This window comes from Prionailurus bengalensis, chromosome B3, assembly GCF_016509475.1.
Source record: "Prionailurus bengalensis isolate Pbe53 chromosome B3, Fcat_Pben_1.1_paternal_pri, whole genome shotgun sequence".
NCBI classification, from domain to species: Eukaryota; Metazoa; Chordata; class Mammalia; order Carnivora; family Felidae; genus Prionailurus; species Prionailurus bengalensis.
In genome coordinates this window covers 61631762-61657117 of record NC_057355.1, presented here as the reverse complement: position 1 = coordinate 61657117, position 25356 = coordinate 61631762, and the positions used below count along the sequence as shown (strand labels likewise).

The following is a 25356-nucleotide window of genomic DNA, read 5'->3' as shown; positions in this document are numbered from 1 at the left end:
ACTGCTGCAGGAGGCTCTGTACACACCAGGAGGGGTGGTGCAGGCCCCCCAGTGCACCCCATCTCCTAGAAGGCTGAGCACAGGTGGGGTAAGAAAGGCTCAGCCTGGAGGAGATCCAAGATCCCTTTGGGATTCTGGAAGGACAGGCTCAGAGAGATCCCAGGGGGCCAGAGACTGAGGAATGGAGCCAAGAACCCAGAGAGACTGGGAAGAACAGGAAGGGACTCCCACCTGGGCAGTGACATGACCGGAATACACTGTCCAGGTGGGGCCTGTCAAACCACATGGACCAAGAGATTCCCGGTGCAGGGGTGCTTTCCAGGCATCCCTTGTGATAGAAGTGGGTTTGGCCGTTGTCCGTAGATACCCCAAGGGCAGAACATTCAGAGCTATTTGAGGACTGAAAGGTTCGAGAAGGTCCCAGGGTCGCACAACAAGCCTAGGAACACTTGGGTGTCAGAGAGGCACACTCCACAAAGGGGGTGGGAAAGGACCAGGAGGCAGCCAACAGGTCAAACATGGCCCTACTTCTACAAATTGTGTGATCTTGGGCAAGTTGTTTACCCTTTCTGGGCCTTAAATTCCTAGTATCTTTTCTCAAAGTCCCACTTACCTCTCCGGCTGTAGAGAGGATGGTACCTCTATAGCCTGAGAGGATGTAGGAAACCACAGCCTGGGGTCCAGGGAATCCGTGCCCCAGGTCCCAGCCCAGGCTTGCCCTGGTGCCTACCTGCCGTGCCACTCAGGGCTCGATGCCAGCTCCAGGCATGCTGTTCTGATGGTGCTGCATACGGGATCTCCACCCCACTGCTCAGCCTGCTGGGCAGAGAGCCATGGGTCAAAACTCTGCCTCCCATGGGGGGGACCCCCTACCTCGAGCCTCTTGGCTGCTCTTGTGAGGCTGTGCCTGCTGGGTCAGGATGGCTTGGGGCCATTGTCTGTCTCTCCATGTGGCCCTCACCTTATGGAGAAAGCATATTTCCTGCCACTCCAGTACCTCAGCCTCTCACACTGGGCTCCTGTGAGATCAAGGGTGTCCATGGGGGCCACGTTCTGAGAAGAGAGGTGAGAGGGGTCACAATGGCCATGTCCACTCTTCTCCATGGGCCTCTCTGTCTTCTGCCTTGCCTGTATTCCACTGCCCAGTACTTCTGCTGCAGTCTTCTTATCCCAGAAGAGCCTCAGGGAACTGCCCCCCAGGGTCCCACAGCAGCAATCCCAGGGGCTTGAGCTGGGCTGTGGAGAGAAGGGGGTGAGGTGACATCAGCCGAGCTTGGAGGGGAGGCTGCAGCCTGGCCTTATCAAAGCCTGACCGTCTATCTCCAGAGGCTCCCAAGCAAAGTCCTGGACTGGTCCAAGGTGTCCATGGGGAAGAGGGAGCCAGGGAATGACATGTAGGGAAACCAGGAAGAGGAGGAAGAGGGACTCGCTCCCCACTCGGGGGGGGGGGGGGGGGGGCAGAAGCTATGAGGTGTCTTAAGAATGAAACTATCTTGGGGCATCTGGCTGGCTCAGTGGGTACAGCATGTGACTCTTGATCTTGGGTTTGTGAGTTCAAGCCCCACATTGGGTGTACAAATTGCTCAATAAAATATATAAAGGAAAAAGAATGAAATGGTCTTAAGACTCAGGGGTGTGGGGCCAGGGTGCCAGGCCTTGATGGCCCCTCGAGGCCCAAGTGGTTCTGTGGAGGAGAGCTGCCTGGAGAAGGAATCTCCTGGTACTGACCTGCCTCTCTGCAGGCCATTGCTGCTTGAGCTCCAAAAATCCTTCCATGGTGGGGGCACCCTTTGCATCCTGAAAGTGCAAGAAGGGGCCCAGGAAACATCCAGCAACAGAGGACAGGACCCCTCTGGAAGGTGGGCTAGGAATCTACCCCTTTTTGACCACTTCATTCCTGGGGAATCTCGGTTCCTCTGCCCGGTGTCCCCAGCCCCCAGGGCCTCAGCGCTGGCTGTGGGGTGTGGGCCTTACCCCTACAGCCCCAGCCCCACTGGGCTCCTGCTGCCTGGCTGCACGTTCCAGGAAGAGAGTGGTGGCCAAGGGTGTGTGTGACCCAATGGGGACACCTGGCTGCAGGTCCCCTGTCTCAGCCAGCTGTACTGGCCCCCAGCTTCCGAGAGGCCTATGCTGGAGGGAGGTAAACTGGTGGCCAGCACTCCTGGGTTTCAGCCCTGTCCCCTGCTGCAGCAGCTTCTGTTCCACCTTGGAAAGGGGAGTAAGGTGAGCCAGATCAGCCTCTGCCGCCCCGGATCCCTCCCACCTGGAGAGTCCCTATCTCCTCATTGGGCTTCTCTTCCCGCGTCAGCTCAGGAGACTTCCCTGTCATCCTGGTCCATGGTGGGGCTCTAACCTACCAGGACATGGAGGTGACAGGGCCCTGCAGCTGGCTGGGCAAAGAACAGGTTTTCCTGGGGGGTCAGATATACGGGCTCCGTTCATTGGGGAGGTCCCGACTCTCAGGCTGAGACCAGGATGCTCCCACCCCCAGTCCTCAGGTCCCTAGATCCCAGTGTACGCTCACCCCAGCCTCCACTCACCCCTGTCTCCCTCTGCAGTTGGGCAAACTTCTCTTGCTGGGCTGCCAGTGACTTTTCTAAGTCATGGTGTCCATGGAGCAGCAGCTCCACATCGGCCACCGAGTGCTGGGGAGAAGTAGGTCAGGGTGAGGCCCGGCTCCAAGGGGCACCAAGAGCCGCACCCTCCCCGTCCACAGCCTGGCTTGGCTGTTCAGGGAGCAGAGGAGGACTAGGACCTGCCCTTGGCCACAGCTGCCATCGCGCAGCCTGTCAACGGTGGGGCCTTGGCTCACCCCGCAGTTGGGGTCCAGCAGCAGGCCCTCTCGGGAGGCCAGCCAGGCCTCGGCCTGGTCCAGCTCCTGCCGCAGCTTCTGCAGGCCCCAGTTCTCCTCGCAGCGCTCCTGGCGTAGGGCGCAGGCCTCCGCCAGTGCCTGCAGCTGCCCTTCCAGCTCCCGCAGACACCCTGTCACCTGGTGGGAAGCGGCGCTGTGGGCCAGACGCTGGAGCAGAAGCCCCGAGGCACGGCGGGGCTGGCGCCCAGCAGACAGGTCCAGGAAAGGCCCAGACCCTCCCCCTCTCTGCTTCCCTTGCCTGCCTTCTCCTCCTGAGGGTTTCCATTCCTGCTAGGGGTTCCTTGGGTTGTTGGGCTCCCTCCCCAGCTCAACCCCTGGCCCACCTTTGTGCTCCTACCTCGGGGGACATGAAGTGGCCACTGTCCACCAGCTGCTGTCCTTCCTGCCGTACGTCCTGGGCCCGAAGGCAATATTCCTTGATTTCTTGCCCCAGCTCTTCCTGCTGCACCAAGAGCTGCTCGGCCCCCACCAGGTCCCCAGCCAGCTCCTGTGATGAAGCCAGAACCTGCTTCTCCTGAGCCCATGCTCTGGGGGCAGGGAGACAAAGCTGCTGTCAGGGCTGGGAGAGAAGCCTCAGGAAGCAGGGCAGGAGCTGGGCACGGGACAGGGGAGTCTAGCTCCCTGAAGAGCTGGGGTGACCCCCACCCCGCAGGGCAGAGCTGAGCCAACAGCAGCGCAGGGTGCCACTTACAGCAGTTCCCTACAGCGGCCGAGGAAGGCATGGCCCCGGGCGGCCTGCTCCAGCTGCTGACCCTGCTCCTGGGCCTTCACGTCCAGGGTGGCCCAGGCATCTTCCATCTTGGCCAGCTGCTCAGACAGGCCCACCCGAACCACAGGGTGTAGCTGGCCCAGTCTGCAGGCCTCCATCCGCATCCGGGCCACCTCCTTCTCCATAGCTGCCAGCTCCCTCTGCCACCAGAACACATGATCAGGCCTCACCCTGGCAGCCCGATGGATGCTCTTCATTTGGTCCTCTCTGAGGAGTCCTGATCCGCTTCCCGGACTCTCCCAGGCCAACTCCACTCTGTTCCACCACCTGGGCAAGCACCTCCTGGCTGGGAGGGCCTTCTCTTCCCCCCTCTGTGGGCTCCCTACCCACCACGTGCAGGGAAGGGCTCTGAGGGGCAGACAACGGGCACGGGCCCTCACCTCCAGACACCTGTGCTGTTGCTGTAAGGTCTGCACCGATGACAGACTGTGGCCACAGATGTCTCTTGCCATCAGGGTGACCTTCTCCTGCATCCAGCCCTGGAGCTGGGCCACTTCCTGCTCAAAGCCAAGAACTTCACAGGCTGTGGCCAGGCTCTGTGAGAGGAAAGAGGGCTTGCTCTGAGTTGAGCTTATTCCTAGGACCTTTTCTCGCTGGAGACATGGCCTTGTGGGCCACGTCCTTTTAAATAAGAAGGATCAGGGCGCCAGGGTCGTTCAGTTGGTTCAGTGTCCCACTCTTGGTTTTGGCTCAGGTCATGATCTCATGGTTCAAGGGTTTGAGCCCCATGTTGGGCTCCGTGCTGACATTGCAGAGCCTGCTTGGGACACCATCTCCTTGCTCTCTGCTCCTCTCCTGCTCACACTCGCTCTCTCTCAAAATAAGTAAATAAATACATAACTAACAAGGACCGTGGGCTTGGTGATTCACTCATGACCACCAGGTACAGAAAACGTCCTCAATGTGGCAGGTGCTCAATGAATATATGATATTACTGATGACGTGGCAGGGCCTCAGGGGGCATTCTGTGACAAGAGGGTCTTCGTTGTACAAATCACCAGAAAGGCAGAAATGGGGCCTCTGAAGCAGGGGGGAGGGGATGGGTCCATCCACGGGGGAGGAGGGAGGAATTTGGTTTTCAGGGAGTGGCTAGGAGGAGAGGGTCAGCTCAGGAGGCTGCCGAGGCTGTCGGGGGCTCGGGGGGCAGGCTGCTTTCACAGAAGCAGCTGTGGCTGACCCTGGTTGTGGAAACAACAGTGAAGCCATCACACGGGGCACGTAGGTTAGGAGAGCGAGGGAGTGTGCCGAATGAGCCAGCTAAGTGCCAGTGGTTAAGGAGAGATCAACGTGGGATGTATCTTAAAGCCTGAAGCCTGTGTTTAGGGAGGCTTTGAGGGGATCTGAAGCCGGCCACACCCGCGTTCTGTTTCTCCCTGGAGGTATGAACTGCACCAGCAGGAAACCAAACTGGTGGAGAGGGCTGGGGTGCCGTGGAGGTGCAAGATTTTGAGACTTCCCATCTGCTTAGTATTGGGATTAGAGGCAACTACCTCCCTCTACACACACACACACACACACACACACACACACCCCTGGGCGGGCCTGCTTGTCCCTGGCTCAGGCAAAAGGGACAGGAATATCTGTGCACTCGGTGCACTCACCTGTGTGCGGGCTTTCATTGCCCTGTCCAGCCTCTCCCAAGTCGCCTCGATGCGACTCCTCTGGGCTTGAATCTGAGGCTTGTGCCTGCGTGCTGTCCGCTCCAGGGAGCCTGCCAGCTCCCTCAGGGCCTGCACCTTAGCCTGGCCCAGGCTCTGAACTTCGTTTCTGAAAGCATCAAACTTCTCTTCCAGCACCTGCGAGAATACAGTGCCAGGGAGGGTCACTCTGGAGGTGGTGTCCAGGAGCACTTGAACCTCATGAAGGGCTGGGTGGTACCTGCCAGGTCCCGCATCAGTATCGACTGAGGCAGTGGCTCAAGTCCCCGGGCTCTGGCTCTAGTTCCCTAGGGATCCTCCCAGAGCCCGGAGACTCCCTACTTCCCCTCAGCTTACCCCTTCGCCTCCCTCTCACCCAAGTGCACACTTTCTTTGCCCTTGCTCAGCAGTCTCAATCCACTCTTCCTAGGTTTGCTCATGAGTGACTTGCCTTGGCAGCCTCCAGGTCCTGCCCGTGGTCCTGGGACTCAGCGGTGGCCACCTTGCTGGCCAGCCAGGCGTCGAGGAGCAGGGCCTCCCGTTCCAGCTGGTGGAGCTGTAGCTGCTCCTGCAGACCCTGCCGCCTGCCTTCCGCCCTCTGCAGCAGCCCCGAGTGGGCCTCCCTCGCTGCCCGCATCCAGGCCAGCACCCTGGGGCTGTGGCAACAAGGACAACCCAGCTGGAGCCCTTCTTCCCTCATGTCCCTCTGTAGGAAGCACCCTCCCAGCACTGCCCACCTTTCTGGGTTCTGTCTGCTCTCAAGGAGAGCTGCTGTCTGCTGTAGCCTCTCAATTCTCACGCTGAAGCCCTCTAGGTCCCTCGTGGTGGCCTCCAGCTGCCGCAGAAAGGCGCGCGTGGCCTCAGCACTCTGGCCCACATCCTCGATGTCCAGGACACGGCCCTGCTCTTCCAGCCAGGATTCTGCCTCCTGGAGCTGGCGTGGCACAGAGGAGGTGTTCCCTAGGTGCTGGCCTCCAGGGCTCCCAGCTTGGAGCTCATAGCCTCAACATTCAGAGCAGGGGTTCTCACCCTGGCTGCACCCTGGAATTATCTGAGAGCTTTTACACTCTCTGTGCCTGGCTCTCAACCCTAAAGATTTCTGGTTTGGTCTGGAATGGAACCTGAGTATCAACCTGCATTTCTTACAGATTCCAGGTCACTCTGATACAGAGCAATGGCTGAGAGTCATTGGTTTAGAAGAAATGGCACATGCACTAAAACCAAACCCAGGGAGGGGCCTGTGTTCCGGATAACATGCAGCATCGACAGCTTGGGGGCAGGGGAACACTTAGGGCAGGTAAGTGAAGATGCACAGAGAGCCTGGAGCCCCACGTGGGGGTTACCTTCCAGGCCTGTGTACGCTCTGGGTGTCCTCATGCCCAGGTCCTGCCCTTTTGCATCTCACATCGGCCCCTCACCTCTGTCAGGAACTGCTGGGCCTCCTGAGCCTGCTGTAGCAGCAGCCGCCTCTGTGTCACCTGTGCCCGCAGGGAGCCCATGGCATTCTCCAGCTGCTGTACCCGGACAGCCACGTCACAGGCCGAGTGCCCAGCCCGCACTAGCTTGTGTCCTGCGTCCACCACGGCCTGAGTCAGGGACTCGTGGCTGCTGATCTCACTCTCCAGGTTCTGTGGAGGCGGAGGAAAACATGACCAGGATGCTACTGGACGCTCCTCAGGGGGCCCCAGAGTTATGCTAGAAGCCTCACAGTCTCCCACAGACTCACCCCCAAATTGTTCCCTGTCCATATGGCCAACAAAGAACCTAGGGTACCCCCAAAGCCCCGCCAGAGCCACAGAGCTCCAAGCACCACTGGCTGGCTGAGTCGTGTGCTCAATCTGAGGGCAGCCCCTCCCTGCTCTGGGGGGGGATGGTTCCCACACCTGGTGCTTCTCTTGCAGGTGCCGCACGGCGCTCAGACTCTGCCCGCAGTCCTGGGTGGCGGCCAGAGGCAGCCTCTCCTGCACCCATGCCATCTCTTCTTCAGCATCCCTGAAGAACTGCGAGAGGCGGCTCCGAGCCTCCAGGGCCTCTCTGCGCTCCCGCAGGGGCTCCTGAAGGCTCTCAAACCTGCAGCAGTGGAGGCGGGGCCAGGGCAGGTAGGGGCCATGGTCATCAGTGTCAGCACCAGACTGTGGCCCAGAGCTCACCCACTCCGTGCCCCTCAGTGTGGAGTTGGGGGGAAGCCCGGAGGAGAGCAGCTGGAGGGCAGGGAGGAAGGGGCAGGGAGGAGGATGCATGTGCCCGGACCTACCTCCGCAGCAGCTTCTGGGCCCGGTCTTCCAGATCTGGGGCGAGGCAGTGGCCTTCCCGTGTCAAGACCTGAGCCTGGCCCAGCAGTAGCTGCACCTGCCCGGCCTGCCTGTCTACTGCCGCCTCCAGCCCGCCCTGAGCCCCCAAGAGCTCGTCCAACCCGGGCTGGTCCCGGCCCGGGATGGGGGCTCTCAGCGTGACCTCCACAGGCTCCAGCCAGCTCTCCAGTTCTTCCACACTCCGCCGGAGATGCAGGGCCTGGGGCAGAGTGCGAGGTGGGCACAAGAGGGAGAGGCCTAGCGCCTCCCCCACGCACACCATGGTTCGCAGGGCCCACCTCACAAGCTTCCTGAAGTGTGGCCGCCTTCCTCCGGCTGTTGGCCTGCAGCCTGTCCCAGAGCTCTCCCAGCTCCTGCAGCCGTTCCCGGATGGTCTCTGAGGCTGGGTGGCCCTCCTGCAGCAGCCTCTGCCCCTCCTACAGCAACACAGGGCACACCTCATGGACCCAGCACTGCCGGTGCCCCGGGACTTGTGCTGGCTTCCACCGCCAGCCTCAGGGCTACGGGCTGCACGCTAGCCGTGCGATCTTGGGCAAGTTCTGTAACCTCTCTGAGCTCATGTTCCTTATCCATATGATGGGGATGACACTGGTTGTTCTGTTTAAATGTTTTGTTTAAAATATTAAAAATTCTTAACAGGACCCTTAACATGACAGGGAGCCAGCCTGGGGTCAGGACCTGCTCTCTCTAGGTGGGAGACGGTAAATGGAAAAGGTGCTACACTTTGACTCGTTTACCCACAGGACTGCTAGCTGTGCCTTTCTCTGTCCCCTGATGTCTTTCCCAGAGAGCTTTAAAAACTATCCCATCAAAACGTCATCTTTAAAAATCTTGAAAAGGCACTATTTTTGGAGAGGGTGCCCCAGGAAAGCTTCTGCTTCTCGCTACATTTTGGTGCTTAGCATGGTGGTTGTATACAGAATGCACTCAGTGAAGGTCAGCCATCCATTACTATGGTTCAGAGCCACTGCCGGGGCTCTGTGGGGTCGCCCCGTGCTCTGGCCTGCAAGACCGTCCCATGGCCCCCAGGGCCTCACCACCTGCAGCCTTTGTTGGTGGTGGACACTTGCGTCGAGCTCAGCCTGGAGACTCTTCTGCTTCCACAGCTGTGTCTGCAGCAGAGCTGGGTTCCTCCAGCCCTCATCCAGGGCCACCGAGTCCTTCTCCCTCAGCCACATGGCCACCTGGACACATAAGGAGGACCAGGCTTGGCTGCCTCTGGCTCTCCCCTTGGCCCAACCCTCTGGGCTTGCCCTCTCCTGGGGGCGGCTCCTTCCCCCCCACAACCCACACCCCAACCCCAGGCCAACCTCCAAGGAGTCCTGCAGGAAAGTCTGCAGTTGCCCGAGATCCTCCAGCTGGCGGCGACGGCTCGCGGCTCGCTCTATGAGTGCCTCTTTCCTGCCAGGAGGAGGGTCTCGTGGGTCCTCAGGTCCCCTCATTGGGGCTGGGGTGTGTGCGGGGTGTGTGCGGGGTGTGTGCGTGCCTTTCCAGCCTGTGACAGCCCTTCTTATGCATCAATACACCCTGAGGCCGGGGTCTCCTTTGAAATGGAGCGCCATTCTACTTCGGTCTTCACTAGTGTCTGTTAGGGGCTGAACCGCGTCTCCCACATTCTTATGTTCAAGTCCCAATTCCCGGTACCTCACAAACTGACTGCATTTGAAGACAGGGTTTTAAAGAATTAAGTTAAAATGAGATCACTGGCTTTGGGCCAATCTCTTGATCTAAAAGTCTGAGAAGCTGGATGAGGTAGAGGAACCAGATGCGCTTTTATGAGGAAAAAAAGGCAGAGCCTGTGTCTCAAACTGTGCCAGCTTCACTTTTTAAAAATTTTTTTTTATTTTTGAGAGAGAGAAAGAGACACACAGAGACAGAGCATGAGTGGGGGAGGGACAGAGAGAGAGGACGACACCGAATCCGAAGCAGGTTCCAGGCTCTGAGCTGTCAGCACACAGTCTGACATGGGGCTCAAACTCACCAACTGTGAGATCATGACCGGAGCTAAAGTCGGACGCTTAACCGACTGAGCCACCAGACGCCCTGCCCGCCGCCCAGCTTCATTTAAATGGACACCGGAAATCTGCCAACCTGCCTGAGTGGCAAGTGCCGTGCTCAGGTATCAGGGGTACCTTCTCAGTCCTCACCACAACCCTCAGAGGCAGGTACTGTTACCCCCTCCTTGTAGACCCGGGACTCCGTGAGCAATCTGCCCCAGTCCCACCATGAGTGGGCAACACACAGGAGCTTGGGACTACCCGGTGCTGCAGGGCCAACGCCTAACCACTGTGCTCAGGTCCTGCCATTTCATGTGGCAATTCTCCGGTTTCCCAGTTCACCCTTCTTTGTACAACTCCCTTTTATCTCCCCTGGGTGACCACATGCTGTGCTGGGCAGGAGTGCTGGGGGCTTATCCCACCCACAGCCCGGAGCCAGAGGTACCTCAGGAGCAGGGCCTGGCACTGGCCCAGGGCCCTCTGCGCCTCTGGGTGCCCACCTCGCTGCAGGCTGTGGGCTGCCGCCTCCAGGGCAGTGATCTTTTCAGCCTGTGCCTCCAGACCCCGCTCAAGCACCTTGTGCTTCCACAGGAGGGTCTCCACGTTGGCCGAAGGGTCCTGGCGGGAACAGGGAAGTGGATTCTGTCCACAGGGCTGCGCCTCCCATCCCAAGCTCTCTGCTTTCCCACCTACACCAAACACTCACCCACACGGTGAGCACTCTGCCCCGACACACCCCTCCAACTCCCCAAGGCCGGATGTGGCTTCAGGACAGGGATTCTCAGCCAGGGAAGGAAGGTACTAGGGATGAGAGCCTCTGTCACAATTTGCCAGGCAGGTGGAGCTTTTTCATGTAACAAGAATGCTCCCTCCTCTGCGCTCCTGGTAAGACTGGGTCAGCGCAGGACAAGCTAGCCCCCAGGTTTTCTGAGGTCTCCCCTGAGTCAGGTTCGCCTGCCACAGGGATTGGGACAGAGGTTGGAAGAGCAAACCTCAGTACAAGGGAGTGAGGAGGGCAGAGGTGAGAAGTGCGGGAAGGAGCCAAGGATGGGTCTAAGGCCAGAGGCTCACCCTCTAAGCTCCCATGACATCCCCGTGGGGCCTAGCCCCAGGCACACAAGAACTGCAAACATGCATGGGGAATAGACTTTTCAGTGACCTCTTCCTTGGCCTGAGGAGCTTACACAGCACCGGTTGATGTGACCCCTAACACTGCTTTTGTAAAGCCCCCTCACTCCTGCTGGCACCTACCCCCAGACCCTCACTAGCTGGGCAGTCCTCCCGGCTGCAGAGCCAAATTTCCACCTGCTCCATAGAACTCAGAACCAGCTGTCAAGAAAGGAAAAGGCAAAAGGAAGTGAGCAGAGGGTCCAATCACTGCAGGTGGACCTATTTGTGCCCAGAGGAGACAGACCAGGGACCAAGAACCTGGTTCAACAGAATGAGTCCACGGCAGGCAAGAGCTGCCTGTGCAAGCTGAGTGGTGGGTGCTAGGTGGTGGGAAAAGGCCCCGGTACGGCAGCCTTTCTGGGTTTGGCTTTGACCAGGGGCAATGGGGGTAGCGCCCAGCCCAGGGGTGGGGGCAGGATGGAGGCTGCCTACCTGGAGCTCCAAGGCCTGCTGCAGCTGGTGCTGGTGCCCCTGCCAGGCCCTCTCCAGGGTGTTCAGCTCCTGGTCTAAACCAGCCAGGGCCTGGAGGATGTCGGGGGTGGATGGGTGCCCATCTGCAAGCAGTCGCTGCCCAGTGCTTCGGGCCAGGCTGATGCTGTCTCTCTGGGAGTCCAGCTCGGCCTGTAACAAGACTAGGTTCAGATCCGGGAGGCTGAGGTTCCATGAGTGGGAGGGAGGAGGCCCAGTGGGGAGGGGAGAGGCGGGAAGACAGCAGACTGGGTGGGATGGAAGAGGAGAAAGGCAGAGGCAGGTGAGGGAGAAAGAACCCAAGAGAAAGTTGGGATGAGTATACCGGAGAGGGTGGGGAGGAGGCGAGGTCCCAGGATCCTGACCCTCACCTTGAGCTCCCAGTGCCCCGCTATCATGCGCCGGGCCTCTGCAGGGCTGCGGGGGGGGCTTTGGGCATCCATCTCAGCCCGCAGCCTCCGGGCCCAGACCAGCAAGTGCTGTAGCGCGGCTTGCAGTTTCTGGGCTTGGTGCAAGGCATCCAGTGACTCCTTCCTGCCCACAGGGTTCATCTGCTAGTCCTGGGGCCTTGGAGCCCCTCTCCCCCCCACCCCCACATGTGCTTTCCATCCCTGAATCCCCTTAGCCAGAGAAGGGCCCACGGGCTGGGAACGAATAGAGTGATAATACCAGCGGTTATACGAAATGGATGGAGGAAGGCGCTAAGGGGAAACCAGGGTCGGGGAGAGTAGAGACGGAGATGTTGCAGGGGCTGAGTCTATGAGGGCAGTGAGACAAAGAGGCCTGGGGGTTTGTACCGCTTCTGGGCCCCACTCCGGAGCTGCCACCAACTGTCCGTCATCTCCCTCTGCTTGTGGCTGAGGCTATGGGCTGCCCCAGGGCTTCTCTGGCAGAGGCGGCCCACCTCACACTCTAGGGACTGTGGGGGAAGTCAGACTCAGGGGCTGGGGCAGGGAGGCAGGTTGCACTCAGGGGAGCCCCGGCTGCAGGAGGGCCCCAGCCAACAGGGGGGGTACCCACTCTGCTGGCTTTCAGGTACCAAAGCCCTCCTGCCCTCTATATGCCCACCACGGTCCCACAGAGGAGGCACCCCGGGCCTGGGCCCACCTCCATACCCAGATGCACACCTCCACCTGGGCCTGGATGAGGCCCATTTCCTGCTCCAACTCCTTGTGTTTCCGTATCAGCCTCTGCACACTCTCCGGATCTTTCCCACAGTCCAGGGCCTGGACCAGGGCGGCCTGGGAAGGAAAGCAGCATTATTGGCTTCGCCTTTGCCCCTGCTCCTCCCTCACTGCAGTGAATCACCGGGGCCGTGGGGTTTCTGTGTGAAAAGCAAGTACCCAGCCTGATTCCCTTCCCAGTGCCCTCAACTGACCAGAGGCCCCTTCCTTCTGTGAAGGAGGAAGATTCCCAGGAGAGACTAGGGGATGGAGTTTCTTCTGATCCAGTAATCTCTGTTTGTGGGGGGAGCCTCCTGTGACTCATATTCCTCTGGGGAGAGCTAGGCATGGACAGACAGCATGGACAGACAGGACAGGCCTGGCTGGCTAGGGCAGGAACTGTAGGAGTAAGGACAGCAAGGCAAGAGCCCTTTGCAGGCCCAGAACAGGGCACCATCTGTGCCACACGGGGCTTCCTGGGAGGCACACAACCTCACTTTCACCTCTGGCAGCATCTAGCCCACGTTTCTCCGTGGTTGCTGACGGGCTCCGGGGCAAACCTCCTGCATGCTTTGCACTTGCTCAGGGACAACAGAGGGAAGGGTGCGTTGGGGGGTGGTGGCGCTCTGGCCTCTTGACTCACAGCGTTTCTGGAAGCCAGGTGGGCCAGCCTCCAAGCCCGCAATGGGGGCTTCTGGGGCCCAAAGTTGATATCCTGAGAGCCCCTGGCACAGCCCCACCCCCACCGTGACGGACCCCTAGCAGTATCTCCCTCCAGTAGCCCAAGCTGAAGAGAGAGAGACCAAAGGCGAGACACATGTAGATTCCTGGTGAGCGTGCCCCCAGGCGGCTGCTGTGGTCTTTCACTACTTACCTTTTCCCCAATCCGCTCAGTGAGGTCATCCAGCTTTCCCGACAATGTGTGTGTCTCCAGGGCCCCTTCAAGCTGCTGCTGGTACCGGAGTAGGTTGTCATGGAAACTCTTCCACCTGGCAAGGAGGGTGTAAGGCTGAGTCAGGTGGCCCTCCAGCCCCTGCCTCCCTCTCCTAGCCCCACCGCCTCCCGCTCCAGGACTGGCCTGTTGTTCAGCTGCTGTCGCCGCTGGCAGACGGTCTTGACTTGCTCAGGGCACAGGTTCTGGAGCTTCCGGGACAAGTCATTGATGCTCCTGATGTGGGTGTCATCCACTGTGTCCTGTGGGGTGAAGGCACTGGCAGCACCCATCCCAAGCCCTGCCTTGGCAATGCAGTCAGCGCGTGGAGAGGCTGCCTGGGCCCGAGAGAGAGGGTGAGGAGCAACATGTCTGGGGAGCGGAGACAGCTGCACCCCATGCCAGGTGCAGTGAGCAAGATGCACTTGGGGCCTGCAGCCCCGGTGTCATCTCTAAGGCTAGAAAATATGCTCCTGGGTCAGAACTGGGCAGGGCGGGTGGGCAGACACGCGGTGACTAACAGAAGCTTTTAAGTTAAAACACAGCTTCTCAGGATGAGAAAAGCAAAGCAAGGGGTGGAATGAAATGGTGAGCGTGGGCCTCCTTGTGTTGGAGTGTCTCCACCCCTAGGAGTCACCCACCAGGCTGAGGCTGCCACTGCTCCGACACTGAGAGGGGCTTACAGGTCCAGGGGGAGAGGTCCCTGGCAGGGAGAGGGTTGCAGGTGTCCTGCCCCTAGGAAAAGCAGCTTGAAGAGCTTAAATTTCCAAAGCACTTCCCTAGGAAGTGTCTCATGCGAGCTGGGCAGGGAAGGGGGTTCCTCTCCTACAGATGCCAGAGCAGAGCTTAGAGGCTAACGTGGCTCATCTGTGGCAGAGCCAGGATTTGAGCCCAGCTCCTTGAGTCTCTCTGGCCCTCTTTCTACCCCAGCGTCTGTCAAGGTGGCTGTGAATTCCACCACCAGAGAAGGGCAGCATGGGTTGGGGCACTGCAGCCTGTCAAATGTCATACACACTTACCTCAAGAGGGAGGAGGTTAGCATGTTTGGTCTCTAACACCTGAGTAGGACTACATTTGCCTAAGTTCTTTCATCTATTCCACATAAGAGAAATAGATTTTGGGGGTGTGTGGGGGGGGGTGCGGTGAGGAGAAGGCGAGGGGCTGAATGAGGGGTCCCAGCAGCTGCAGCTGAAGGATTACCCACTACGTGCAGGCACATGCACATTTTTTTTTTTTATTTTGAAGTAATTACAGATGCACAGGAAATTGCAAAAGTAGAATGGAAAAGTCCCACGTACTCTTCCCCCATCTACCCCCAAGGGGAACATCTTATATAACTGTGGCATAACATGAAAACCAGGAAATGGACATTGTAACTTTTTTTTTTTTTTTTAAGTTTGAGAGAGACAGAGACAGTGCGAGTGGGAGAGGGGCAGAGAGAAAGGGATAGAGAGAGAATCCCAAGCAGGCTCCGTGCTGCCAACCTGGAGCTCGAACCCACAAAACTGCGAGATCATGACCTGAGCAGAAACCAAGAGTTGGACGCTTAACTGACTGAGCCACCCAGGTGTCCCTAGACGTTACAACTATTAACCAGACTACAGGATTTATTCAGAGTTTGTCAGTTTCCACATGCATCTATCTGTGTGTGGAGGGGGGAGGGAGGAACAGTTCTCTGCAGTTTTATCACATGTGTAGATTCGGGTAACCACCACCACACATACATGCTCCCTTTAGGAGGCAGGTGTTATCCCCATTTTAAAGATGAAGAAACTAAGGCTTGGTGAGATAGGGGGCCTGGCTAAGCACATGCAGATAGTAAGCACCGAGCTGGGTAAGACCCACGCGGGGTCACTACTCTGAGCCTTTAAGTGGCCCTTGGGGATGAGTTGGCTGACCTCTGCCCGCAGGGCCCCCATACCTGGGCCCAGACTCCTCGGAGCTTGCGGAGTTGCTTGCGGAGCTGCAGACAGTGCTCAAGGTCCCGGCCCAGGTCGCCCATGTCCACCATCGCCTCCTGCCGAGGCCGAGGGGTGAGGGTCTGTGGGAGGCGCTCTGAGTCCCAGCCCCACGTGTGCTCAGCCCCTGGGGGCAGTACTGGGGCAGGTGGAGATTTGGGGAACTTCCTGCTGGGGCTCCCGCCTGTCGGCAAGCCAGGGAGCTGCAGGCCTGGGGCTCCTCACCCCCACCTCTCAGCCCCTCAGCCCCACCTCCAGCTCTGTCCCTGCCTAGCTGCATCTCACCGTCTCCTGGATCCAGGCATCTGCAAGGTCTGCTTTCTGCAGAAACTCCAGGAAGTTCCGTTTGTTCTCCAGGTCCTGGCCCCGAAGAGCCACTGCCTGCCTTAGCTTCTGCCAGTGTTCCTGCAGGACCCGCAGCCTCTGGGAGACTTCTCCTACCTGAGGGTGGCTCTGTGCCACGAGAGCCTCGCCATCCTGGAAGACAGGACACCCGGAGAGCTTGCCTGTCGCCCCTCCCCATGCTTAAGACCTTTCCCTTGGGCGACCGAGAGTCCACACTTTAGGGTAGGACTGGGGCCAAGGGCCTGGCTGTTACCTTGGTAACAGAGATTATCACCTCCTCGTGGGCCTGGACTTCAGCCTCAAAGGCCTGGTGTTTCCTCAGATGTCTCAAGTTATCTTTCAGGTCCCCGGGACGGATTGGCTCTTTCAACTGCTGGACTCGCTCCTGGATCCAGACCTGAGCCTGGTGGGGGTGGGGACGTGTCCCATAATGCTGATACTGCTTCAGTCCACAGAGATGTCCCACATATCTACTCTCAGCTGTGCCCAGGTAGTTGACTGCTGGCCCCAAGAGCTGAGCTAGGCAGTGCCTGGGAAATGAGATCCAGTGCTTCTAGCCCAGGAAGACACGTACCAGGCCCGGCTGGTGCCCCGCCCCAGGGAAGAGGTGGGCAGGGCCCTTGGGTGGGAACTCATTTTGGAGGCGAGGCTGGCTTTTTCTTAGGCCCTAGATACTCGGTTCCCTGCCCCTTCCTCCTTTCTTCTCTTTGCCCTAGCCCTCACGAGCTCAGGAAGCAGTGGGGTCTCTGCTCATAGTGTCTCTTAATCAAATGTCCTGGGTCCCAGCAAGGCCTCTGCGAAAGCCATTTGACCTTCCAAACTTCAGTGTCCTTATCAAAGGGGTGCGGTGAGGCCCAAATGAACCTATGAAGGTGAATGTCATCTGTACACTGTAAAATGTGGCCCGAGCAAAAGGCACTGGGTTGGAGGTGGCCCTCTGACCTGGGTCACGGCCGTGGTGAAGCCAGTCAGCAGCAGAGAGGTGTGCAAGGCACGTCCCCGGCTCTCCGCCAGGTCCTTCACTCGAGCCCGATGCTCTAGCACTGTGCGGAGCCCATCCTGCACCTTGGGACCCCCAAGGGTCTTCGCCTGCTCACACAGAGCTGCCTCCTGCGGGGCAGGATCAGAGACACAGTCCACTGCTTTCTCACTCTGGGAGGCTGAAGCAGGGGCTGGCTCACAGGGAAGCCTTTCCCTCAGCTCGACATGGCCCAGGGCTGGCTGGTCCTCCCAGAAAGCCAGAACCAAGTCCCACAGCTACACAGTGACCAAGTCATGTGGAGCCAGGTATCCCTGCTGTGCCCCTCATCCAACTCTGCTCAGTCAGTTCCAACCAGGCACCCCTACTACTACAGGCTGCCCCCATACATCAACATTACCTGTGGGTATGCACCAATCACTCCGTGTCCCCCATTTACAACTCTCCAAAGTTCCTGGACTCTGCCTCCTTTCCCTCCAGTCACCCCCAATTTCTGACCATGCCAAGTTCTCTTTGAATCTATTACCTGCTCATCTTGGGCAGTCAGAACTTTCTGGAAGATCTTGTGTTTGTGCACCAACTGCTCTGCCTCTTCCACTGAGCTCCCCAGGGCACTGGTTTTCAGGGAGACCTGGATCAGCCCATGGAAAAGTCAAAGAGGCCCTCAGGGACTGTCCACACAGCTGGGGCTCCCCACCCCCATTTGCAGCCATCTGTGCTAAGGCAGCACACAGCCTCTGGGCCTCCTATCAGGGAAAAAGCCAGGGTCCCGGGAAGCAAGGAAGCCAGTGGAAGGGAGAGGAAGCAGGAAGGAGGGAGCATGGGGATGTGTGCTACAGGGTGAGGGGGACCTGCCTCTTGGGCTGTGAGGATCTGATCTAGGAGGGTACACTTCCTGAGGAAGATCTGCTCCTGGTACATGGCTTGTAGTTTCTTTTCATTCTGCTCCCAGGCCTGGAACATCTGTTCCCGCTCATCCTGCAGGCCTTGCAGCATTTCCTGGACCTGGGGATGTGCATGTGGGGAGCCTGCGTTGGGGAGAGCCGCATGGACAAGATCGAAGCAGGTCCTGAGGGAAGGCGCTGAAGGGAGGCTGGTGTGGCACAGTGGGGCAGGGTGTGAGGTCATCAGGCTCAGACTAGGTCAGGGCAAGCTGGGGGGCATCAGAAAAAGGGGCCCACCTCCTTGATGGGTGTCCCTGCAGCCAGAAGCACCTGCTGGCCCAGCTCGGAGGCCCTCTGGTGCAGTTCATCCCGGGCTTCCAGCTCTGCCCGAAGCTGTTGGTGGGCGACGAGTTTTAGAAGGCCACTGCTGGGCTCCCTGGAGCTCTCCTCTCCCTGCAGCTCCTGCCATGCTCTGGCCGCCCAGGAGGTGTATTCCTGCACCTGGGTCCCCAAGAGATGGAGAGGGAGAGTGGGGTGAGATCTGGGCTGGGTGGCAGAGAACTGGGCTCTGAGGCCCAACTACAGTCTGCCCAGATGCACTCAAACATCAGAGTAACTGAGCTGTCCCAGGTCAGAGCCTCAGGTGAGGCTCATGGGGCCTTTTGTCACCAGGTTCCTCTGCTGTCGTCCAACCTAATCCTTCCAGGTCCACTAAACATCTACATTTGCCAGACTCATCACCCTTTGCTTTTGGTGCCCCTCCTGCTCAGAAACTCCTCCTCCCTTCTCTTTCAAGCCTCACCTGCTCTTCAAGGGCCAAGGCCTTGTTTGTCTCACGAAGCCTTCCCTGGCACCATGACCTCTTGCCACTCACCTTGTCCTCTGGATTTCTAATTTAATACTTATAAACTGCCTTCTGTTGATGTGTGTACACATCACACAGAGCTAGGGGGGCCTTGGATCTTTGTCCCAACATCTCATTGTGTGGATGAAGAAGGGTCAGTGACACAAAGTACAGAAGTTTTGCAAACTCCAGGTACTCACAAATAGGTATGTTGATGCTCTTCTAACTCATGTCCATACTGGGTTCCCCTCTAGAGCTGGAGGACCTTGTTTATGATGCACATGCACCATTATACATGCGTGCGTGCAAGCGCGCGCGCGCGCACACACACACACACACACACACACACACACACACACACACACCGCCCAAGAGTAAGGAGCCCTCACTGATCTGTGGAAACGGGCCAGGAGGCACGCCCGCTCCAGCTGAGTCCTGCGCTGCTCCGTGTATAGCTTCAGGGCCTCCCAGGCCTTCACCAGAGCCTGCTGCCTCTGCTGCACCGCATGGGCCTGGGGTCCCCGACCCAGCTTCTGTACCCTGCTCGCAGTCTCCAGCAGTTCCTGCAGCTGGGGTCAGGGTGGAGCATACGGAGGGAAAGGTCATGTCCTCCGAGAGGCTGAAGGGCCAGCCTGGCCCGCAGACTCCTCCTTGGGCCATGCCTGGACATGCACGGTAGGCCCAAGTGGAGGCCCCGTGGGAGTGGGGAAAACCCAGGGGAAGAGACGGGCAGGCCTGAGTGGCCTGTAGGGGCCTGAGTGGGAGAGGCCGTCAGGCTGGCTCACCTGCCGCCCAGTGCCCAGGAGCTCATGCTCCAGCTCCTCGTGTCTCCTCAGCTGGGCCTCCAGCCCACGCAGGTCTGAGGCCACATCATTGGGGAGGCTTGTGGTCTTCTCCTGAGGAGAGGAGATGGCCAAGGTCATCAGGAACAGAGGGTGGGGCATTGAGGCTGGGGCGGATCCACTTCTAGAAAGAATTCCCTTCCTCCCTTCAGGCTCATACCTGGACCTGCCTGAGGGCTTCCGACAGATCTCTGTGAACTCTGAGGGTGACCTCGGCATCTTGGAGCCGGTGGCCCTGGGCCTGGGTCAGCTCCCGCAGCTCTGACCAGGAAGCCCTGTGCCCAGGCATGTGGAACAGCAGTAGGAGGTCACCCATTGGCCCGGCATCTCTTTCCACCATTAGCTAGTCTGGTCAGCCCTCCTCTTCTCTGGGCTGCACCCGGGACTGGCCCAAAGCTCCCCTTTATAACACCCTTCCCTGCCACGGGGCCTGCCTGCAAACCTGCCTCCCGGAGCCTTTCTAGCTTTACCACGAATTCAGCCCTTCACCGCTGCCATGCTTACTACTTGATTTCTATGCTTTGTGGTACTTCTTCCACCTCGTATATTCCAGTCTCAGTATGTCATTCAAATTATAAATATTTGAGGGCAGAGGCTGCATCTTCTCTCCTTTTTTCATTTACTCAGCCCACTCTCAATGAGCTCCTAAGGCTTCCACCATGGCCAGTGTCCATGTTGGGGGTCATGGACAAATCATGGCGTTGCCTCAAAGCCACAGGCTGCAGGGGGTGGGGCACACGAGCCAGGTGGCAGGTAGGCAGACTGCACAGCTCCTACCCCGAGTCCTGGGAGCCAGTGGTTTGGAAAAGTGTCCCTGGGGGTCTGGGCAGGACTTCCTGACCTGCACACCCAGCCTTGCCTCCCTCCACAGGCCATGGTCACCCGGGGTTCGCTCGGCCTCCCTGGGACCGGCTCCCTCTCCAGATTCCTTGGGGGCAGGCAGAGCCAACATGGCCCCAGAGCATCTTACCTGCACTTTGCACTCCAGAAACTGCCCACACTGCTCGCTCCCCCCAAACCCGCACCCCTGGCCTAGCCCACTGGCCACTCACTGCAGGTCCTGCTGCCTCTGGTGGGCGTCGGGGGCAGCGCGATGCCCAAGCTCCAGCAGGCTCTCTACCAGCTGCTGGCAGGTTGCCACCCGCTGGCCACCCAACTCTACTTGGCGCTGAAACTTTGCAAACTTGGTGTGGAGGTGCTGAGGACAAGAAGGGAGTGGGTGACAGAGTGGCCCCCTGCTGGGGAGGCAGCAAGCAGCCCAGGAAGCAGGTGCCTCATGACCGTCGGGCAATGAGGGGTTGGACAGCCACCGTGCCCGCACACTCTCCTCAGAAGGCCTGTCCTCAGCCAGGGCTCATGACCCCCGTGGCCCCCTTCTCCACAGCCCGCCAGGCTGTCCCGTTGCCCTCAGTCTCCCGCCACAGGCTATCCACCGAGCCCTGGCCTTCCTCTCACCAGGACGTGCTCATGGTCTTCTCCGAGGCTCTCCCCTTCCCTGGCCACCTGCTTCTGGCTAGCCAGCCAGCTCCATAGCTCCTCGGCCTCTCCCATGAACTCATGCAGCTTCAGAGTCCCCTCCAGCTCCCGGCCCCTGTAGGGACAGCCCGTAGTTCCCACAAGTCAGTTGCATAATTCCCCCGGGGCAGCTGGCCTGGCTGAAGGAGGGAATCTGAAAGAGTTTATTCATGGTCTCTGCCCAAGCCTGTCGCTCTGGATTCAGGAAGAATCCAGCCTAAGAAGGACAGTGCAGGGCAGCGGAAGACGCACATGTGGGGAAGAACAGAGCGTAGGGAGCCAGGGGCTGAGTTCCACTGGGCCTCACTGAGGACTTGATGGAAGGAGGTGAGTAACACACAACAAGGACTCATCTGACGCGTCTCCGTGGGCCTGGGGCCATGGGTTCCTTCCAACTCAGGGTCACAGTACAGGAACAGTCAACTGGGGCTAGACTCCCCGTACCCAGAGTGGATACGGTACCCCTTACCGTGTGATTGCCAACGCCTGCAGCGCCTGCAGCTGCTCCCGAAGCCTCTCCCGCACCACTTCCAGCTGCTCAGGGGCCCCGGGGCCAGTGAGGGTGTGGGCCTGCTGGTCAAGCTTCTCCATGGAGCTCCAATAAAGAACCAGCTCCTGCTGTAGGGCCTGCCGGTACACGTGGACCCGTGCCAGGCTCGGGGTGGCTCTGGGTGGCTCACTCATCTATACATCCATCTACCTACCCATCTGTTCCCCCACTGATCCTCATACCCATACATCTACCCATCTACCCACCCGATGATCTACCCATCCATTCATCCCCAACCCATCTGTCCAGCCATGCGTCCACCATCTACCTACCCGATACTGATGGAGCTCTTACTGTTCCATCAAAGTGAAGACATGATGGTGCCCTCAGAGGGCTCACTATTTAGCAAGGAAGGGTAAATGCTGGGTAATTGGAGGGAAAGGGTAAAAGGCTGGCTAAAAGGAAGGGAGGGCACAGGAGGCTCTGTACTAGACCCCAACAATACAGTCTACACAGAGGGAAAGAGGTGAGTGAGCTGCCCAGGATGCCTGGGACACCAAAGCTCCACGAGGTCACAGCTCCAGGCACACCCCGTAGGAATGGCTGAGAGTCCTCAGTCACAGGACACGGAAACACTGACCGTGAGGGCTATACAGAAAACAGTGCCCAGATAAGAGGACATTTCAGTGCCATCCAGAGCCAGCACTGCTGCAGGATCTAATGCTGTGTGACCCTGAGAGTCCGATTCCAGAAAGGAGGAGGGTGGTCCAGGCCTCTCTCCCTTTAACTAGAGAATGCTTGTGGGGGAAGGTAGGTTTCGGGAGGGCATTTAGTTAACTCAAAGAATGACATTCAAAGCGTGTGAGGGAGAATTCTGCGGAAAACATGGAGAGGGTTAGAACAGGTGACCCCAAGCGAGGACAAAGTACTGGGGCAAGAGAGGAAGAAGAGAAGGCAGAGAAATCCTGAGGCTACAGGGGTATAAACTGGTCAGGGGACTACAAAAGGGGGCAGGGGTTCTTCAAAGTGTTGCCTCTGAAGAAAGGGAGCACTGGGGAGGAGCAAGGGTCTTGCATGATTTGGGGTTGGGCAGGAAAGGAACTGGCCGTGTTGTCAGGAAGCAAGAGCAGGGCTCTGTGCCTCTTAGTAGTAGATGTGCCTTTTGGGAATGTGACAACCCTCTCCTCGTGGCTCATCGACACCCTAGTGCAGACTGTGCGGAGGATGCCTGGAACATGGTACCTGGTGCTTCCCAATGAGCCTGGCAGTGGCTGCCTTGTCTCCACCATAGTCCTGACTGCTCACCAGTGGCCATTTCTCCTTCACCCAGTCCTCCAGCTCTGATGCAGCCAGAAAATACTGCCAAGAATTAAGCTACTTCACCTTGACGATCTCACATAGGACCCTCCACCACCCCTTGTGGACATGATGCCAGGCTCTCCAGCAGCCAGCACAAAGAGGGTTCTGTGCCTACATGGGGACCACCCAACCTCCTGGGCCAAGGTTCTCACCACTGATCCAGTGCCCCAAGAGTCCCAGTCCTGCACACCTCACTCACAGAGTTTGCCTCCCTTCTGCCACTTCCCCTGATCCTGTGAGCTCTCTGCATCTTACCTGCTGGACAGCAACAGCCTGCTGTAGGCACTGGGCCTGCACCTCACATGTCCGCTCCAGCTCTGCCCAGAGGCCTTCCAGCTTCTGGCACTGGTCCATGACGCGCTGGGCTTGGGGGTGACCCGAGGCTGCGAGGCTCCGTCCGGAACCCAGCACCCATTGCACCTGTCCCTGGTGGGCTTTCACCTCTGCCTGGAGCACCTGCCACAGAATAGCATGAGGAGATGCCGCCTCTGGGGTTCCCTTTGTCACGGGGTGCCTGGAGCGGAGCCGTGGATGCGGCTCCGGGCCCCACCGAGACAACACTCCTGGGCAGGGGATAACTGAGGGCAGAGACTTGGAAATCAGGACACCCTGAGCAGTGACAGAGGGCTTCTAAGGTCTAGGAATGGGATGTCAGGGATCCCGGGAGAAGATGGGGGGCGCTACCTCATGCTTGTGGCAAAGTCTCTGAGCACCATTCAAGAATCCGGTGGAGCTGGTGGAGCTGGCTCTGGGCATGTGCTCAGCCACCCAAGTGAGCTCCAGGTCGCTCAGCTGGTAGAACCGGTACAGCTCAAGTGAGGCCTGCAGCTGTACGTGCCGAGTGGCCAGATGTTCCTGCAGGGACTCGAATCTGGGTGGACACAGAAGAGATGGCGGATGCTGGGAACAGACGGGGACAAGACCCTCGGTGCTTTGTGTAGCCCAGCCAGGGACTCACGAGGAACAAAGTAGGGATGGGGCAAAGCCTCAACTGGTGAGGGGAAAGCGGCTGGAGAGGGCTCAAGGCCCAAGCTTTCACCCAGATGACCTGTACGACTTCCGATTTGGGGTGCTGGGCATGCCTAGCTGGGGTCTCCGGTCTTCCTATCCCAGAAACGACCCCTCTCGTAAGGGACAGAGATTTGAGGAACCTCAGGTCCTGCAGATGCCACCGCAGGGCTCCCTGGGTGGAATCAATCCTCACGTTCACATGGTGGGGGTGGCACACAGTGGGGTGAAGATGGAACAAGCAGGCGGGTACCTCTGCAGGTACTTCTGGGTCTCTTCCGTGACAGTCTGGGAGGTGAGTCCCCTCTCTGCCTGGGCGACGAGGGCAGCCATCTTGCTGGCCAGCGCCTGGCTCTCGCTTTCCAGTTGGCAGTGCTGTTTCTGTCCCCGCCGGCTTGAGCCCAGGTCCTGCCCTGGTTCTGCACTCTGCAGAGCCCCCTCCAGCTGCTCCATCTTCTCCTTGGCATCCTGAGGAAGGTGCAAGGTGCTGCACTAGCTCTGGAGTACAGGCATGCAAGTTTGTGGACTCTGACACCACACTGCTTGCAGCTTAACAGATTCACCGGGGAGCTGCTGACTCTACCGTTGTCCACCTCCAGCCTTCCCCCTGAGCCTCATGACCACTCCTGTCCCCTCATGCTTCTTCCTCCACGGGGATGCAAGTTGCGCTGACCACACACATGGGGTACACAGGAGACGATTCTATATTGGCCTACAGGAGGGCAAAGCCAGGCTCAACTTGCCATAGGCTAGAGGCCTCTTAAGACTGCAGGACTTCCCAGGGCTAATCCAGAGTTAATAGAATACCCCAGACTCCTGCTCCGCAGCCCGCCCCCCCCCCCCCCCCCCCCGCTCCTGTCCTGCCTGCTCCCACCCTGCCTGGCTCAGTGCAGGCTTAGTCTCCTTCCCGTGCCCTGTCCCTCCAGCTGACCTGCAGCAGCTGCAGAAGCTGGGCCTGCTGCCTAGCTCTTTGGAGCTGGTCCCCACGCTCTGCCATCTTGTGCCTCAACTCTTCCCACTTGTTACTCAGGCCCTGGAGGCTTCCCTGCACATCTTCCTGGGCATGGAGCCTGCTGCTCAACAGCTGTCTCCCAACCTGGGGTGGACGCAAAGACCAAGGGAGTTTCGTTGAGTTGCTGGTACCATGAGCGGCCACAGCAGGCTGGACCCAGGTGGCAGAGGTGGGGGAAGGGGTAGCTGGCTACAGGCTGCGTTCCACAGGCTTCCAGGGCTCAAGAATTTCACGTGGCCCCAAATCTGGACAGAGGGGAGAGGGCTTTCCTCTGATACCACCAAGTAGAGCAGAGCTGAGTGGGGGGAGCAGACATCAGACTATGGTAGAGAAGGCTTTGTTCAGGTAGACGTAGCAGGCATTGGAGCTGCCCTAGGAACTGGGGGTGGGCTGGGCTGGGCTGGGCTGAGCTGAGGTTGGTGGGGAAGAAATGATGGATACTTTCTGGGCTGGTTTGGGTGCCAAGACAAAGAGGTACCCAGCCGAGCAGAGGAATCTGGGGGATCCTAAGTCTGAGGTAGCAGTAAAGAATCTGAAGGGGAATTCTGGGCTGGGAGTCTGAGGAGGAAGAGGCCCTGTGCCCTGTGTCCACTGCCCCCACCTGCTGCAGGGCCTCCATGTGCCCGTAGGTGGCCAGCAGTGCTCGCTCAGCTGCTCTGTGCAGCTTGAGTTGCTGCAGGATGTTGCTGGGCTCTTGGGAAGGCCCATGTGCTGCCATCAGCCCCTTCTCCTCTATCCACAGCATCAGCTCTGCCACATCCTGTTTCCATTCCTGCCCAAGAACCAGGAGAAAATAGGTCT

The 25356-nt window shown here is 58.8% G+C and overlaps 1 protein-coding gene across 1 annotated transcript in view; it reads right to left on the bottom strand.

The window, feature by feature from the left end:
• The window catches only part of SPTBN5 (spectrin beta, non-erythrocytic 5), a 46795-nt gene that overhangs the window by 1629 nt on the left and 19810 nt on the right, over positions 1-25356 (bottom strand). Inside the window, exons 19-63 of the mRNA XM_043555605.1 lie at positions 25157-25327; positions 24475-24639; positions 23797-24011; positions 23220-23406; positions 22791-22991; positions 22419-22535; positions 21156-21313; positions 20627-20762; positions 20224-20369; positions 19332-19446; positions 19115-19225; positions 18719-18898; positions 17783-17986; positions 17457-17606; positions 17128-17232; positions 16565-16732; positions 15876-16025; positions 15563-15754; positions 15241-15336; positions 13467-13582; positions 13263-13377; positions 12353-12466; positions 12023-12144; positions 11597-11759; positions 11190-11378; positions 10839-10916; positions 10033-10205; positions 8901-8991; positions 8628-8774; positions 7869-8006; positions 7533-7789; positions 7162-7348; positions 6697-6906; positions 6016-6212; positions 5730-5934; positions 5243-5437; positions 4022-4177; positions 3564-3781; positions 3210-3399; positions 2813-2989; positions 2541-2645; positions 2068-2205; positions 1729-1797; positions 998-1236; positions 731-816 (exon numbers count right to left, since the gene is read on the bottom strand). Coding sequence (XP_043411540.1) covers positions 731-816; positions 998-1236; positions 1729-1797; positions 2068-2205; positions 2541-2645; positions 2813-2989; positions 3210-3399; positions 3564-3781; positions 4022-4177; positions 5243-5437; positions 5730-5934; positions 6016-6212; positions 6697-6906; positions 7162-7348; positions 7533-7789; positions 7869-8006; positions 8628-8774; positions 8901-8991; positions 10033-10205; positions 10839-10916; positions 11190-11378; positions 11597-11759; positions 12023-12144; positions 12353-12466; positions 13263-13377; positions 13467-13582; positions 15241-15336; positions 15563-15754; positions 15876-16025; positions 16565-16732; positions 17128-17232; positions 17457-17606; positions 17783-17986; positions 18719-18898; positions 19115-19225; positions 19332-19446; positions 20224-20369; positions 20627-20762; positions 21156-21313; positions 22419-22535; positions 22791-22991; positions 23220-23406; positions 23797-24011; positions 24475-24639; positions 25157-25327 — 7042 coding nt within the window. The remainder of the gene's footprint in view (positions 1-730; positions 817-997; positions 1237-1728; positions 1798-2067; positions 2206-2540; positions 2646-2812; positions 2990-3209; positions 3400-3563; positions 3782-4021; positions 4178-5242; positions 5438-5729; positions 5935-6015; positions 6213-6696; positions 6907-7161; positions 7349-7532; positions 7790-7868; positions 8007-8627; positions 8775-8900; positions 8992-10032; positions 10206-10838; positions 10917-11189; positions 11379-11596; positions 11760-12022; positions 12145-12352; positions 12467-13262; positions 13378-13466; positions 13583-15240; positions 15337-15562; positions 15755-15875; positions 16026-16564; positions 16733-17127; positions 17233-17456; positions 17607-17782; positions 17987-18718; positions 18899-19114; positions 19226-19331; positions 19447-20223; positions 20370-20626; positions 20763-21155; positions 21314-22418; positions 22536-22790; positions 22992-23219; positions 23407-23796; positions 24012-24474; positions 24640-25156; positions 25328-25356) is intronic.